This window comes from Tachypleus tridentatus, chromosome 8, assembly GCF_004210375.1.
Source record: "Tachypleus tridentatus isolate NWPU-2018 chromosome 8, ASM421037v1, whole genome shotgun sequence".
Lineage (NCBI taxonomy): Eukaryota > Metazoa > Arthropoda > Merostomata > Xiphosura > Limulidae > Tachypleus > Tachypleus tridentatus.
In genome coordinates, this window is record NC_134832.1 from 99,698,464 (window position 1) to 99,715,147 (window position 16,684).

General features: G+C 34.7%; 1 protein-coding gene across 10 annotated transcripts in view; it reads right to left on the reverse strand.

The window, feature by feature from the left end:
• Positions 1 to 16,684, reverse strand: part of LOC143223043 (uncharacterized) — a 409,689-nt gene that overhangs the window by 246,874 nt on the left and 146,131 nt on the right. For 2 of the 10 annotated variants that reach the window (XM_076450436.1, XM_076450431.1), the window contains exon 2: positions 8,671 to 8,886. The exons of 3 other annotated variants lie outside the window; for them this stretch is intronic. Coding sequence is in view for 2 of the 7 variants with exons in the window: in XM_076450427.1 (XP_076306542.1) it covers positions 4,625 to 4,699 (75 nt within the window). In the remaining 5 variants the exon portion in view is untranslated. Of the gene's footprint in view, positions 1 to 3,143; positions 3,647 to 4,624; positions 4,951 to 8,670; positions 8,901 to 16,684 lie in introns of those variants that run through there. 5 more of the 10 variants (XM_076450438.1, XM_076450427.1, XM_076450429.1 and 2 more) reach the window with 5 other exon arrangements.

Sequence of the window (16,684 nt, forward strand, 5' to 3'; positions counted from 1 at the left end):
CAAGCCCTTATTAACGTCTATCATTTTTTTCGCCCTTTGACATGATTGACCAGGTACAGTATATTACAGTGCAAGAAATAAAACATGATCCCTTTGTTTTAGTGACTACGTGTTTCGTAGTCTTCCGCTGAGACAGAGGTAAGCCTTTGAAGTAATAATGCTAAAATCAGGGATTCGATTCCCCTCGGTAGACACAGCAGATAGTCTGATGTGCCTTTGTTATGAGAAAACACACCTAACACACACTTGTTCGGTAATATTATAAACGATTGCAAATAAACCAGAAAACTTCATATATTTGTTAATGTTAGTCAGATATAACTTCAAAGTATATGTATTAATGAAATGTGCTTAAATATACAGTTGCTATACTTTTACATAGATATATAATATATTTAAATACTTTCTTGTTGTAAAAATAAGACAGTTGTATTTTATTGCCAAAATAACAAAATATCTGAATACAGATTTAACAAATCAGTATAGTGACTAAAAGACAGATAGAAAAGATACAGAAAAACGGATAGATAAGTGTTTCGATAATTACTTAAACACTAATCTTAAAAACATTACTAACACTTAACGCGATCACTCTTTGTAAAATAATTGCAATGCCAAATAGAACTTAAGATAAAAAAATAAAGAAAATTGAATAATGTATAACAATATGTCAACCATACGATATATACTATATCCATTGTCGATGCGGCCCGAATACTAGAGCTCATGAGGTAGACAAGCAAGATAGATAATATGCTGATGACATTAAGTCGCCACTAGTTTGTTCTCTAATATTTATCCTTTAGGAGAACGTCCAACCACCTTCCCCCTTAGGCTAAACACTATTTCATCTTGACAGGAAGATCTATGTTCCAATAATAATAGGCTCGAGGCTGGGATTTAACCCTTACGAATCTTCAAAGGATTCTATAGTCAGTCTAAGTTCCACATCAGTGGACTTGTACGAGGTTTCAGAGGTAAAGGCTTCGCTCCTTTTTCTCCATTCCACCCAATTATAAACGAAGTTAGGCTTGGTATACGTAATGTCAGCCTTATTCCTGCCCTGCCTCTAGGCATAATTACCTAGCTAACAGATACCTTTGCACAAAGTATTCCGACCAAGGTCAGAAAGGGTAAAGCTATTGGTAAGGAACTGCTGGTCACGATATAAGTTAAGTCGTGCTGCAAAATATGACAACATTCACCTATATAAACATTAAATGATACTAGGTGTTTTAGTTTCGCTTCCCTTCAGAATCCAACAAAAGTTCTGTTATTACCTCGAAACCAGAGATTTCAAACCTGATGCTGAAAAATCTACGTTTTTTTTTTTGTTGATTTTTAAATGCATATATTCCATTCTCAGCATAAATAATTTGTTTGCTGTCACTTAATTTGTTGGATTAATAATTTTCCCATACAACTGAAAGAGGTTTTAAGCAACGACTGGCTGTAACACCTTGGATTTTGGAGGTGATGTTTCGCTGAGCTCCGTTGTCTTATTGTGTTGTCAAGTCTCAAAATAAAAATACAGTTTATTACAGAACGTATATATCCTGCAACAAAATAATGTTTTCTTCGATGTCAATTCACTTGGCACTTCTATATTTTAGTGTGCGATAAAAATTTTCGCGAATTTTAAATATTTTTTACCACTACAAGAAAAGCAAGACCTTAGATGTAGAATGAAGGTTATGGCTAGCTTCTCATTTCTCTTATCAGAAACAAATAATAATTTTCACACGTATTAAGTTGGTTGTAAATGCCACAGAAAATTTATGACGCTAGTCAAATGTTCTTCCCAAAACAATGAAAATGTGCTCAACACTTTAATTAGTTATTATTATTGTGTTTCATACGCTGTACGGGCTGTTGAAATGTTTCTGCTAAAACACTCGTGAGCAAAACCCGAATATTTCTAAAGAGGTCAACTGGTAAATCAAATTCCAATATATCTCTGAGGTTGACTTAGTAAGTTGACGTGTAAGTTGTTTTTCATTCTTATCTTTCAAGTTAAATAAAACCAATCTATTCTCCTTTTTTGAAACACAAATTTGGTTAAAAAGTTTATTTGAAGAAAATACATTTATCATTTTGTAACAACATTGCTTTAAGGAAAAACAGTTTTAGTGTCAGAACCAAACGAACTTTGATCTTGCAGACACGTAACAAATATAAGTAACTTACGTAATGCTTCAGTGGTAACGAAGGTAAACTGAAACGATTATATATTCATTCGTTTATTGTAGTTGATGCATTAGTTTATTTTTACACTTGTATAGGAATGTTCGATCCGTATTTTTTGTGTCCTTACTGCAGTTCAGGTTGTTATTTACTAACATAAGATTCGTTTTCTTCCCTTTTTTATTACCCTCACCTACTTGTGCTATCATTTAATAATGGTATGAGAAATACACAACCACAGCATAAAACTTCTGTTACAATGTATGTTTATTTTAAAAAATCTTCAAAGTAAAAACAGCATACATATGTTATTACCATGGTAACTAAACCTGGTTAGAGTAAGTTGTTGTTTTTCATAGGCCTGGCATGGCCAAGCGCGTAAGGCGTGCGACTCGTAATCCGAGGGAGCTAAACATGCTCCCACTCCCAGCCGTGGGGGCGTATAATGTGACGGTCAATCCCACTATTCGTTGGTAAAAGAGTAGCCCAAGAGTTGGCGGTGGGTGGTGATGACTAGCTGCCTTCCTTCTAGTCTTACACTGCTAAATTAGGGACGGCTAGCACAGATAGCCCTCGAGTAACTTTGTGCGAAATTCCAAAAACAACAGTTGTTTTTCATTTAATTGAAGGAGCTCGTACAGGATCAAATAGAAGAGATTCCCACTTTTGGACAAAATTTACTGAAGCATTGGCATAATGTTTTTCTTTATAACATTCCACGTTAAAATGCTGGGATCGATTCCCCCTGGTGGACAGAGTGTTGATTTATATAACTTTCCACTAAAACAAACAAACATTCTGCTTTAGATATTCCGCCATTTAACTAATTCCTAGATGGTTCACGTAAACAGGACGAAATGTGAACTCACTGTTATGTTCCCTCTTTTATTCTGGTCGCTTAAGGGAAAAAATGTTACTGAAAGCGTTATAAAACTAAAGAACCCAATTCAAACACTCACCGTTAAGTTGGCTTCCTTTCACATTTTTTTACAATAAATTTTCACTTGATGACTGATAATGAGACCCCACTCAAACACCTGCCTTTACTTTGCATAAAACCTGTCAGAGGACCGTGAATACACGCACGTGACTCAGTAAATAACTGCATGTGAGCAACTAAAACCAAGAAATCTAAAGTTGAACAGTCCGGTGAAATATAAACAAAGGAAATGAAAATAACAGAAGTGATTTTCCTAAATAATTTAAAAACCAGAGCACATGAGCACTTTAACTGACACTATAAATTCACTGGTAGTAATTAACTATTTATTTTTTATACGTTAAAAATAAAGTAATGGGAGGAGCATTTCAAACCCTTCCCAACCGCTGTTGAGCGTAGAGAAATTCCATTAATTATCCTTGACAGAACGAAGAACATTTCTCCTGCGAGGGTAGACATAAGTCAAGTCCCGCTGGCACGCAGAAAAAAATCCGACAGTGTAGAAGAGTAACAGTGCTCCACCTGGCGACAAAAAATCTGATTTTGCACTAAGCATCTTTCATTATACATTTTGGGGAAATATGACAAAACAAGCATATCTTGCCACTTAATAAAATTAATATTTCCCTTAAATATATATATTCTACTTAATCAAAACTAGTACTGTCAAGTTCATTTCGTTTATTTTCGTTATCTATAAAAAACACTGGACTCTCTGTCACCTAGTCTGAACAAAATTTCAATGTTATTTATATACTAGCTTTCGAATGGATGAATACGTCTGTTCCCAATATTTGATTTACACGTGAAAAGATGTGTAATGAACTGCATAAACTTGTTTCTCAATACTGGCTAAGCCTTGTTATCTCTTCGGAATATAATAAAACCACACAGACAATTTGACACCAAAATATATAACAATCATACTTGTCATGTGTTAACTGAATTCGTGACCATCAGGGATATATAATTGTACATGTCTTCCATTGAATGAATGAAAAGCACAAGTGAGGTAGATGTTTGAAGTTTTAAGAAATAAAAATAAAGAGCTCAAACAAGCGCACGTGGTTTCTAGTTTTAGTATAAGAGTGTTGTTAAAACAAATAAAGCTATGAATTAAAACCTTGTGACAGAAAAGTCTTCACTCAACAGTGGACTTGACACTTTCAAGTCAGTAAGAAAAAACAAAATTACCAAGATGATACGAGCAGTTTTTCAATTATTCAGTTACGTATGGAACAATCACGCTATTACCATATATATACATAAATATTACACGCCATCACGTTAAGATGCCTTTATATTGCTGCACCGTTTCTTGTTTTGATAAGACAACTAATGGCATTAATTATTTTATAGGCCACGTCCTTTAACATTTTAAATTAAACGATCTCGCGCTCAAGCTATCTTAGTGTGATAATTAACTCTAATATAACGAAAGATTAGTATATTTTAACGAGAATTATTAAGAGCCAAGACAGAAGGGAATAACTGACTTACGGTTCCATATTCCATCCAAGATGCAAGAGAGTTAGGTTTTCCTGCAATTGAGTCCCGATCTTCCCTGAACATCATGCTTTTTTAACTGACATAAGTGCAAACTCTTGTCACAAAGAAAAACCAGATCACTCTTGTTAACTAACCTATGAACACTTCGTATTATGTGTTCGCCATTACATTAAAAAGAGGGTAGATCAGAAAAAAAAGAATATTTAGCCAGTTATCGTAATCTTTAGAATAAACAGCTGTTAACTTGCATCAAAGGTCATACAACAAATCACGACAAACGCAACTCCGGAGCTTACACACTAAGTCTATCGGGCTCAAAGATAAACGGTATTTACAGCGACCCTCACCACTCGACGCGCCATCTGGGGGCCACAGACATAAAAAAGAGTGTGAGAGGCAAATATAGATACCCCAGGGCTATACGTGGGGAAAAACTGTCTGGCCGACGTCTACTTTCTCAATTCTGTCTTATAGCAGTGAATCACTATCGAATTGTTTTTATTATGTGACCCAGTTTCTTAACACTGTTCCGCTTAAATCGTTTAAAAAAGATAATTTTAAAACAAAACTTCTGTATTCAAGAAACTACTCGATTCTTATCATATATACTTTACAGTAACAACGTGCAACTATGTCCTATATAGATGACACGTGTAACTTTATCTAGTCATTTGGCAAAATTTGAGCCACAGGTGCCAAGCGGATTTCACTTTATCATAAGGGTTGAATTTGTTCAATGAAAGCAAATTTGCTTAAAGCCTTTAACTTATTACATTTGTTTGCTAAAATAATCCATAAAACCTAAAAAAAACAAAAAAAAAACAATTTGGGAATTGATAGAAGTAAGATAAATTTTAGTAATTGTTAAACAGAGATGTCGCTAGGTGCTTAAAAGATTCGAGACTCTGGCCCATAGGCGCGAGAAATTTCGGACTTTCAGTATGATATATCGATCATGATTTTCTGTTCTAATTTATTAAGACACCACCTAAAGATTCGGGGCAAGGGCCTAGTGTGTCAATGCCTACCAATGCCTTTGTAAGAAAATAGATTCAGAGATAAGCGTGAATAAATGCGTTAATTCTACCTTCTCCTAACCTTTATTGTAATAAAGTGATAAATATGTCTCAACAGAAGCTCCCTGAATTATGAATCCAAAAATCCATGGTTCTTGTCCCCTCACCAAAGCGTCGTACTCCGAACTTTAAGGCTGCAAATTTGTTACAAGTTGGACAGTGAAATCCGCTATTCAGTTTCAATATCTTAATAGTTGGCGGTGGGCGCCGTTGACTAGCTGCTTTTCAACTATTTTGTCAGTTTAAAATTAGTTTTCACTAACGCAACTAAATTAATAAAAAGAAATTAACTGCTGCTTTTACCAAATAATGAATAATAGCTATACATGTAATAACTATTATATACATATGAAACACGTATTTATATATATACAAATAAACTACAATACCAGAGTTGCTTCAAACTGGGCATGTAGAACAAAACATCAATCTTGTCCTTTCACAAAATATTCATTAAATATATTTTGTAGCATCACAAATTACCCTTCAGTATAAAAAACAAATGTATCCTGTATAACCTTAATGTTTCTTCAGTTACCAACAATGTAACCTGGCCTAACTCTTAAAATACAAAATAGTGGAAACTATAAATAAATAGCGAAACAAATCATTAAAACTGCAGATTCGGGCATCAACCTAATTTTCTGTATGTAATGTGAAACGGCAGCAGTAGAATAAAAACATCTGTTTAGTGTAGTAGTTTATGATGTTTATCTCAGAAATAAGCTACTTCTCTTGTATTCTGGAAAAACAAATGGTTTCGTTAAGGGTAATTTTTTCCTGTGCATGTTTTACATATATATATTCCTGTGAATTCTTTTTGACTTTTAAAACATCTATTTTTAACGCAAATGTTTACGAAGTTTCTGTTGATACGAGAAAAACTAATATGTAATTCATACAATTATTTTTAAAAACTTTATTTTATAAGATAGTAAATAGAACAAGAGTGGACTTGCTTTACAAAAAAAATCGTTTTTTTTTTAACTTTCTGAGCTATAAGGCAAACTCTCTCCGCTAGGGGGAAACAAAAAAAAATTCCAATGCAACACAGCTGGGAGAAAGAAACCTTATCAGCCTTGGAAAGGTGCCAAGTGATAACAGACCAAAGTTACATAAAAAAAAAAAAGAGGCATGAGGGTAAATTGCGCGAAGAGAGACCAGTGACGGCAGGGGACTTTCTACAGTAAAAAAGCAGTCTATTGTAGCCGTCGCCTGGGAAACCGCACCACTATGAAAGACATTTTTATGCAACAACCTTTGACCTTCCAGTTCTGTTTATTTCCGCATCGACACATTTTTGCCTCCTTTTTAAGATTTTGAAGGGATTTTTTTTCGCAACCACGCAATTTGTTGCACTGTCATTCACGCAGAGAAAGTCATCAACTTCAGTTTCATTTCCTTTATACAGGCCTACACTATTGCCTTTAAATATGTAGGTAAATCAGTCTCTCCGTCACTAACTTTTTAATAGTAGCTTTAATTATAATATCAAATAAACTCAGAAATTAATACAGCACACAGTTTTCCTTTTTCCAACATTTGAATCAACAACTGCTGTTAATTTTTACCTGTTTCGTTGAGTGCACAAACTCGTACAATCATTTTATAACATTATCTGCTACTTAAAACCTGTGAAGTATGAATCAACAGCCTACTTAATTCACTAGTTGTAGTTATCTGGCGATTTAGTACGTAACCAAAATACTGTGCAATTAACTGTTCTGATCGTTTTCTGATAATCTAGAAAAAAAAAAAAAACAGTAATAACCCATTTAACTAACTGACCCACATTTATCTTGCAACTAATAATTAAAAATAATAATATAGCTGAGTATCAGTTTTTCTGTCTTTCTTATCTCTTTTGGTTAGCAGCCTTCCCTAATCTACAAAACAATATACATAACGCATTGATTTACAGTTCAGTTGAGAGTCTGTAACATTCCCTAACAGAGAAAATACGCAAAACTAATTTATGTTTACTTTACAGGACAGTCTGTAAGATTCATTACCTAGTTCGCTAATTTTATAAATCAGGTTCTTTGTTTGTTTCTTGAATTTCTCTGTCTGCGATAATTGTCTCCAATTTATGAGTTATAGGTTAAAGAAAATTCAGCAACTGTTGGGCTACTCATCACCAGCGAAAAGTGGGATTGACTGGCACATTATAACGCCCCTACGGCTGAAGGATCGAGTGTGCTCGGTGACAGGATTCGAACCCGCAGCCCAAAATGTAACTCGAGCGTCCTAATGACTTTGCCATCTGTTTCTGGTAGGTAACACTCTATGCCAATCTCTTATTCACATGACCATAATATCAATAACACTTGCTTTGGATAATTCTCACCGTAACGCGTGAAAATTGATATATATATAATATTTATAGTACTATACTATGACTGTCATATTTTAGCTGGCCTGATGAATGATGGTATTGGATGAAAGGTATCGTTGGCAATAGATATAGCAGACGAAGATGGTTGACGTGTTATAACATGTTCTCCTTTACTTTCACACATGAATATTTAGAATTGGTGACTTATTGTATTGCTGAAACCTGTTCCACTTTCAATACAATTTAACTTACTGAAACACGTCGTAACAGGCTCAACAGGCTTCTTACAAACGTTTCAGTTTTAATTCAATAATTAAGAAATGAGAAAAATTATCTGTGAAACGGCACGTATAAGTGAGTCAGTTTTCTGTGCCGTTGCGACACTCACATTCTGATAATCTGGAATATTTTTAACTAATATACGGCTTATCTAGCAGGTGGCTCAGCGGTAAGCTATACGACTACTAACGCTAAATTTCCGAGTCTTATAACTACAATGAACATAGCCAGCCGGGCAGCTTGTTGTGCAGTTTTACACTTAGAGACTAATTAAACAAACAAATAAACTATTGTACAACAGAATATTTATCTCTACTTTATTTTAATAAAAGTTTTTATACCCATACCAGTCATCTTGAGATACATTTTTACTTCAGATGTGTTTCTCGTCATCAGGAACAGAATATTTAATGTTCCTTCATTTGTCTCTATGTAAAACGTACGTTGCTTCAATGAAGGACAGGAAAAAAATATCTTACGTCCTGTATGAATAAAAATGTTGTATTTCTTTGGAAAATGGGATGTTCTGAAGTCCTCAATGTCTAATCACATTTTCACCATATCTATAAAAGAGAAACTTGTCCAAATATTTCAATGTATTCCTTAATAACCGAATTAAGTCAAAATAAAGAATCAGATACCGTGTCTTATAAGGTAAACCTTACTCATAAAAATAACTGACTTTGTTTTATTGGTAATCAAATAATGTTTGATAGATGGTAATTGAAAAGAAATAATACATTTCATTAACATACGTGATACTTCAGTATAGCAAATAAATGCGAGTTTATAATTATACGGATCAGATAAGATAATTGTACAACAAACGTGAGAAAAATATATTTCTATTTGTTTTTAGTATAAGTATTTGAATGAAATTAGGAAATATGAAGAAAACTAACTTATGCAGTTCAGGGAGAACTTTCTAGATACACATATAAATACTTCCACAAGACGGTTTCTTATATTCATGCATGGGCAAAAGAAATACACAGCTATATCAGCTTAACCCACGTTTAAACAAAAACGTTAGCGTTCGTCTATAGCTATGCATTTGGATTTAAAATATTTAAACTTCAGAGTTACATCTAAAGGCAAGGTTTGGCTGCCCTCGTCTGAGATTTTCTGATTTCTCAAAACAGCACAGAACTGCCATCTCTGTGAGAAGTTCATTCTCCGTAAATAATGTCCAACTTCACGCTAGTAACGAAGTAAAGTTCTAAATCTGTCTAAAAGTATATATTTTTTATTTTATTCACAATATTGTAGTTAATGGTATTATATAAAATGATTGAAATAAATAGACAATTGTTTGTAGTTAACCATAAAGCTACATACTGGGTTATCTGTACTCTGTCCACAACGGGTATGGAAACCCTGTTTCTAGCGATGTAAGTCCGCAGATTTACCACTATGCTACTGAGGATCAAACAAACGAATCTGATAGAATATTACAGTACAATAATAAGTAAATAAAAAATGTAAGTTTATAACGTATGTTTTAACGTATGTTATATGAAGCATTTATAAAAAAAACAAACTTAAAAGGGTTTATGGCTAACCAGTTATTATACGCAATTTTATTATTTTAATAATTCATATCTACTTTTAGGTTCCTCGTCGAAATGGCACAAAAACTGATTTGTTTTTCTTTTAGAACATCTACTTTTAATTTCTTTTGGAGAATCTCAGATAAAACTCTGCTACGATATGTTCGAAACCTACGCAACAGAGATTATGGAGAAATATTAGCTTTAGAGTTATATGCAAACGTGTTTGTTGTTCTTGCTTCTTTTTTTCACCTTCAGCTACAAAACAAACAACAAAGATCGTATTGATCCTTAATTTGTCGCATTAATATTTTTGCTTTTAGCCACGTGGAACGGATCGTATCGACTATGTAAGCCTTCCTATGACTGGGTACAATCACCACACGATCTGATGGCATAGAACCTAATCGCGAGTTGTTTTTCCAAGAATCTTGCCTGAAGATATTTATAAATCTCATTCTGTGTCGAAGGGGAGGTACAAAGACTTGGACTGCAGTCTCTAATGAGTCAGTAGGTGACGCCTCTGTAAGGTAGTTACATGAGACGACACATCAATGTCTGGTTGTATTGAATTTCCAATTTTGTCTCCTTTCTCAGTCGTTAAACTATTTAGAAAGTTCTGCATACAGTTGTTTATTGGAAAATGTGTTTTCTCTTTCATGAGTATAAACGCGTACCATAAAATCCACGTAAAGGCTGTAAGCATGATTAATCCGAAGTCTTTCTACTGTGAAATTCTCCCTCTGTCGCCACCCAACGAAGTATTTTTCTCAAAATGAAACTTTATACATTTATCAATCTAAGTTCTGTTGCTGCGATACACGTGTTTGAGCAACTTTATATGAAATTACCAAATGTTTTCTTTGTTAATGTAAATGTTACCCAGTAAGATAAGAGATACGAAATTAATTAATCTTTTAATATACTCTGAACAGCATAAAAGTATTAATTTCCTCCAGAAGAGGACACCAGTTTGGAGGCACATCCCACTCCAACCACAATCACTGAAGATATTTAATGAAAACTTGGAAACTTAAACTTTAATGATTTAAAGTATAGGAGTTTTACTTTCAATTATGAAAAACCTAAGTAGAAATTACGAAACTGGCTGAATTACAGATAAAATGATATGAAAGAGACATTGTTTATTCAGTAAGTAACAAATCGATGACATTGGAAAATAATGTAACCAGAAAGGACAAAATTGTAACACATTCTAAAGGAATTAAATTTCTTATTTTAACCACTAACTTACCTCTACGTTTCTATTTTAACCACTAACATACCTCTACGTTTCTATTTTAACCTCTAACTTACCTCTACGTTTCTATTTTAACTAGTAACTTACCTCTACGTTTCATAAAAATGTATACGGTGGTAAGTCTTGTGTGTTAGGTCAGTATATTTTTGCTCAATGTTCAATCAATATTTGTGGAAACTTTTTTTTCTTATGTTCTGAGAAGTTATCTGGTAGAATAAACGAACCACCGAAAGCACTAAGACCAACTCCTTTCCCTAAATGTTTCATATTGATTACATTGTCTATAAAGATGTTAAGTTCTGTTTGCTTTTAAATTTCGCGCAAAGCTATACGAGGTCTATCTGCGGTAGCAGTCCATAATTTAACAGTTCAAGACTGAAAGGAAGTGAGTTAGACATCACCACCCACCGCCAACTCTTGAGCTACTATTTAACCAACGAATAGCAGGATTGACCGCTAAATTGAAAGAGCGAGCATGTTTGCTGTGACATGGATCTTAACTCACGATCCTCAGATTACGAGTGGAGCGCCCTAACCATCTGGCCATGCCGGGCCTTGCATTTGGTAATAAATGTAAGAAAAATTATAAGAGCTTTAAAGTTTGTGATAAAAAGTATAACACTTTTAGAAATCTTTGTTGCATGAAAGAATGATGAGCAGTGATGATGTCCTAAAAGTGTATTCTTAAAAAGGAGAGTTTGTTTGTTTGTTTTGGAATTTCGCACAAAGCTACTCGAGGGCTATCTGTGCTAGCCGTCCCTAATTTAGCAGTGTAAGACTAGAGGGAAGGCAGCTAGTCATCACCACCCACCGCCAACTCTTGGGCTACTCTTTTACCAACGAATAGTGGGATTGACCGTCACATTATAACGCCCCCACGGCTGGGAGGGCGAGCATGTTTAGCGCGACGCGGGCGCGAACCCGCGACCCTCGGATTACGAGTCGCACGTCTTAGGCGCTAGGCCATGCCGGCCTAAAAAGGAGAGAAGAAGTGAGAAAAAGATTGAAGGAGATTTTACATATTACACAAAAAAAGATAAATTATCGTAAAATTAAGTCTGGAAAAAGAGTAAGATATATACACAAATATATTTACAAGTTGATCTTCTTAACCACCTGCCCATATTGGGCCGTTAAGTTCTGCATAAAATTATGGAAGCTGAAGACGCTGTTGTTTTCCTGTAATAATGTAGTGATTGTCTTCGTCAATAATGAAAAGCTCGTTACAGTTACATACGTCGAGATGTTACCGAAATCTTAGCACAGAATGAAGCCGCTTAACTTGGCTTTTTGTGTACAGTTTTCATTTTAGTTTTTGAAGTAATCACTGAAGCATACATACATACATATAAATGTGTATGTGTTGAATTGTATGAATCTTATAAAGATATCTGCTTCTTTAGAAGTACGTAAAAACAGATTATCTGCGGAAAATGTCTTGAAGTCTATTTGTGCCGTTCTTGTGAGTTAGTATAATATTAGCCCGGCATGGCCAGATGGTTAAGGCATTCGACTCGTAATTCGAAGGTCGCGGGTCCGAATTCCCGTCACATAAAACATGCTCGCCCTTTCAACTGTGGGGCGTTATAATGTGACGGTCAATCTCACTATTCGTCGGTAAAAGAGTAGTCCAAGAGTCGGCGGTGGGTGGTGATGACTAGCTGCCTTCCGTCTAGTCTTGCATTGCTAAATTAGAAATTGTTAACACAGATATCTCTTGTGTAGCTTTGCGCAAAAAAAACAACAACAAATGGTATGATATTAGATTATGGTTGATTCAAAGATTCTGTCTGTGCTTTTTACATGTCGCAGGTGATTTGAGCATAGCTTTAAATTACTTTACCTACATGTATTTAAATATTGAAACAGGTGTTAAAGTTTTTGGCAACGTTATAAAAACTAGAAATATTGACCCAAGTGACCGAATGATTTTACATGAATAGATTAATAACATTATTACTTGAGGATATGGTTGTGTTGAATACAATACATTATCAAGATAAAGTGAAACAGCGCACCTTTGGAGTATCCCCATGAATTAATGTAATTCTGTTTAAAATACAAAGCAGCTTAGCTAAGAAGATGTCCAGAAAACATTCGTCAAGAAGTCTTTAACATTATAGGAGCTTTATAGAAGGCAGTGAGGCGCAGAGCTTAATAAGCTGAATGGAGATTTTTCAAAAGACTTTTTAGCGTGTATAAGAACACGCCTTCGGACAACAATATGTAGCACCAGACTTCCCCATAAAAATTGGCCTGAAGAAAATCCATCATTCTGTCAAATTTACCAAAGCGTTTAGCCTGAAGTGGCGCTGGTGTCTCGATTCCTCAGGGTAGACTGTTGGTTCACAACTCACAATGACCAGGTATTGTGTCGTCGAATACTAGAGACTGGACAATGTTGGTTAAGACGGTGAGGTTTGGATTGATATATTCAAACAAGGCTTTGGAATAAGGTATGGGCACCGTCTATAGTTCAAGACAAAAAGTGGGACTTGTCTAACCTCGTTATAAAAGTTAAATCCCAGTGGCTGCTTTAGCTCAAGTAGAAAGAGATTGCATGCAGAGCCTGCCTACGTGCTTCGCGGATCTTATATTCAATCCGCTCCGCACAAAATCCAGTTCGTCATTAATCATTCGCTGTTGTCCTCGTGAATGGTGAAGTCGGCATCAGGCTGTGATTAATGCTTCCTGTACCACTGTGTTTGGACCAGCAAGAATACGAAGGATGATAAGAGATGAGTAAAATACACACGTATACATTCAAGCAGACTACACACATAACAATTCGCTGTAATCGAGAATTATACCGAGGGTTCGCCAATTCCTCGTTGTTTGAAAAAGAAGATCATGGAAACACACAAGATTGTAATAATGATGTGAAAGTAACTAACCTGGCTGTAAAACAAACATTGCAATTTCTCACATGCAACAAATCTTTCTCGGAATATATTCGTTCACTACACTCACTAGATGGCGCTGAAATTATGATATAATATATTTCAAAAAATTTCTCTCTCTCTTTTCACGATATGACTATTCATTTGTCATGAATTATCACCGCAGTCTACAGTATTCTGAGATGTGAGTAGTACTTTTTATAACATTAACTCTCCTATCTATAAAAAGAAAATACAAACGCAGGCCACTTAATACTATTTTATTGCCAAGCAAGAATAACGCTTTGCTAACGTATAATCAACCTCGTATAATGAGTTATTTGTGTTTATATTTCATTTGTTTTTCGTTTGGTGCTAGTTATTCAAATTATCATTACAGGAATCCTAAATAACGTATCTGAATCTTTAACTACAAAAAAGGGCAATTTTAATTAATTTTATTGTATTTTTGGGTTGTTTTTTGGCACAGTAATGAAAAAAACCTTCTTCGTCTTGAATGTAATCGTTTCCTTTTTTGTTCAGACTGATATTTGTATATTCTCTTATTATTCATTAGTACTCATTATTATCTGTAATGTCGAAACAGGTTTGTTTTATGGTGGATTTGTATTATATTAAGCAAACTCAAAACTACTGTGGGTACGTTTCTGTAACATTCCTGTTTAAATAAGATGTTTTAAGTATATAGCAGCACAATTTCCTCAGTTTTTTTATTTCCATGTGTTTTTGACGAATCATGAACTGGCAGTCGCTGACACTTCATAAACTGACAGTCTGCGACACTTTATGAACCGATAACTTATGATAGTTCTTAAACAAACAACTCCACGAACCGCTAGTGTGTAATGTTACATAAATAAACTACAAACGTATGGAATTTGATGAATTAAATGTTTGTACCAGAACATACACCGTGTTAGGAACACTTCATAAACCGACAGTTGGTGATATTCCCATAAACTGTTTTTGTGTGTAAACGGCCGAACATTTCGTAACATGCTTTGAAAAGTGTAGTATTTCGAAAATCGGCTCTGTGATGACACTACTACATAAAGAAACAGTTTTGAAAATTTGTAAGACTGTGAACGGGTGTCTGAAATACCAAAACTTATGAAGTTTTTCGAAATTGTTTTCGAATATTTTTAAAATATCAGTTTTTATTCGTGAAAGCCTGTTGTTCTTATCATGTAGAGACCAGCTTCACGATAAAGCATCACTGTGGAATAACATTTTCTGAATAGCATAAGATAATAACAATTGTATGTTAAATCAAAACGACGTTGCTGAGCAACTTAAGCCCCCCCCCCCAACTGTTATAAGAGTAATACCCCTAGAAGAGGTCAGGGCATAGCATAGCGATTGGTACTCTCGGGCTGCAAATTCGTAAGTGGGTTGTAAGAGTGACAATCAAACAAGAGTAGTCCAACAGTTGGTGGTTGGTGCTGTTGAATAGCTGCATATCCCCTCAAGCCTACGAGCTCAAAATTAGGGGCAGTTATACGTAACTAGTCTTTGTGTAGCTTTTCTCGAAATTTTAAAACAATTAAAAACCCTTAAATGATAATATTTATCATACTACCTGCATATAATGATAATATTAACACACTACCTACGAATAATGCTGTTTGTAAACTGACTCAAAGAACATCAGTGAAAAATTCGCTTACTTACAGCACTACTTCATAATTTCCTCTTAGATTTTGTAAACAAAGACCAATCAATAATTTCTTAGATAAAACTTAATTTTGATATTTTGGTACTGATTGATACCTACATTCTTATAAACGATGGAGTAGTTTGAACTACTTCATCCTCTCTACCGTTTCGGAGTAACAATAGATGGGGTCATATTTAAAAAGTGTGTCTATGGGTTGATATAAATACTACTAATAAAGATGTTGTTTTTTATTCATTTCCATAAAATAACGCTATTAATCCAAATACGTCATTTATCATTGTAAAGATCACTTGTATTTTCGTGTATACTACTCTCTTCCATATAACAAGATGAAGTAAGAGATGACAAAGAAAGATCTTGCTTTTGAGGTGAAATTCGACTTCAGTTTACACGCCCCCCAGTGGTTCAGCGGTATGTCTGCGGACTTACAACGCTAAAAGCCGGGTTTCGATACCCGTGGTGGGCAGAGCACAAATAGCCCAGTGTGTAGCTTTGTGCTTAATTCACAACGACAACAACAATATCAGTTTACACGTGTGGACGAGTTTTTTTTTAAGAGTGTAAAACAAGCCAGAAACCTAAAGATGGCTGATACTCTTAAAGGAGAATCCTGACTGAAGCGACAGAAGTATACGAGTCAAGGAAATAGAACGGTAACCTGGATGTCAGAGACAACGTAACGAAACTGACACTATACAGTAACTAAAGATAAAGCACGAGAATGGAAAAGAATAATAATATAGATAAGCTTAAGTGGTAGCTAGTCTTTCAAAAGAAACAAATGAGAAACAAAGGTCGACAGACTGAGAAGCTATAGTGAAAGAGGAATAGATAAAGGTTGGATACCAGAATCTAGACAAGAGCTTAGATCAAAAACATGAAAATCTGTTCAACAAAAAACTTAAACCAATACAAAGTTGTGAAAGAAAATGTAGCGATTTTAAATAAACGTTGAGAAGAAATGATACACAG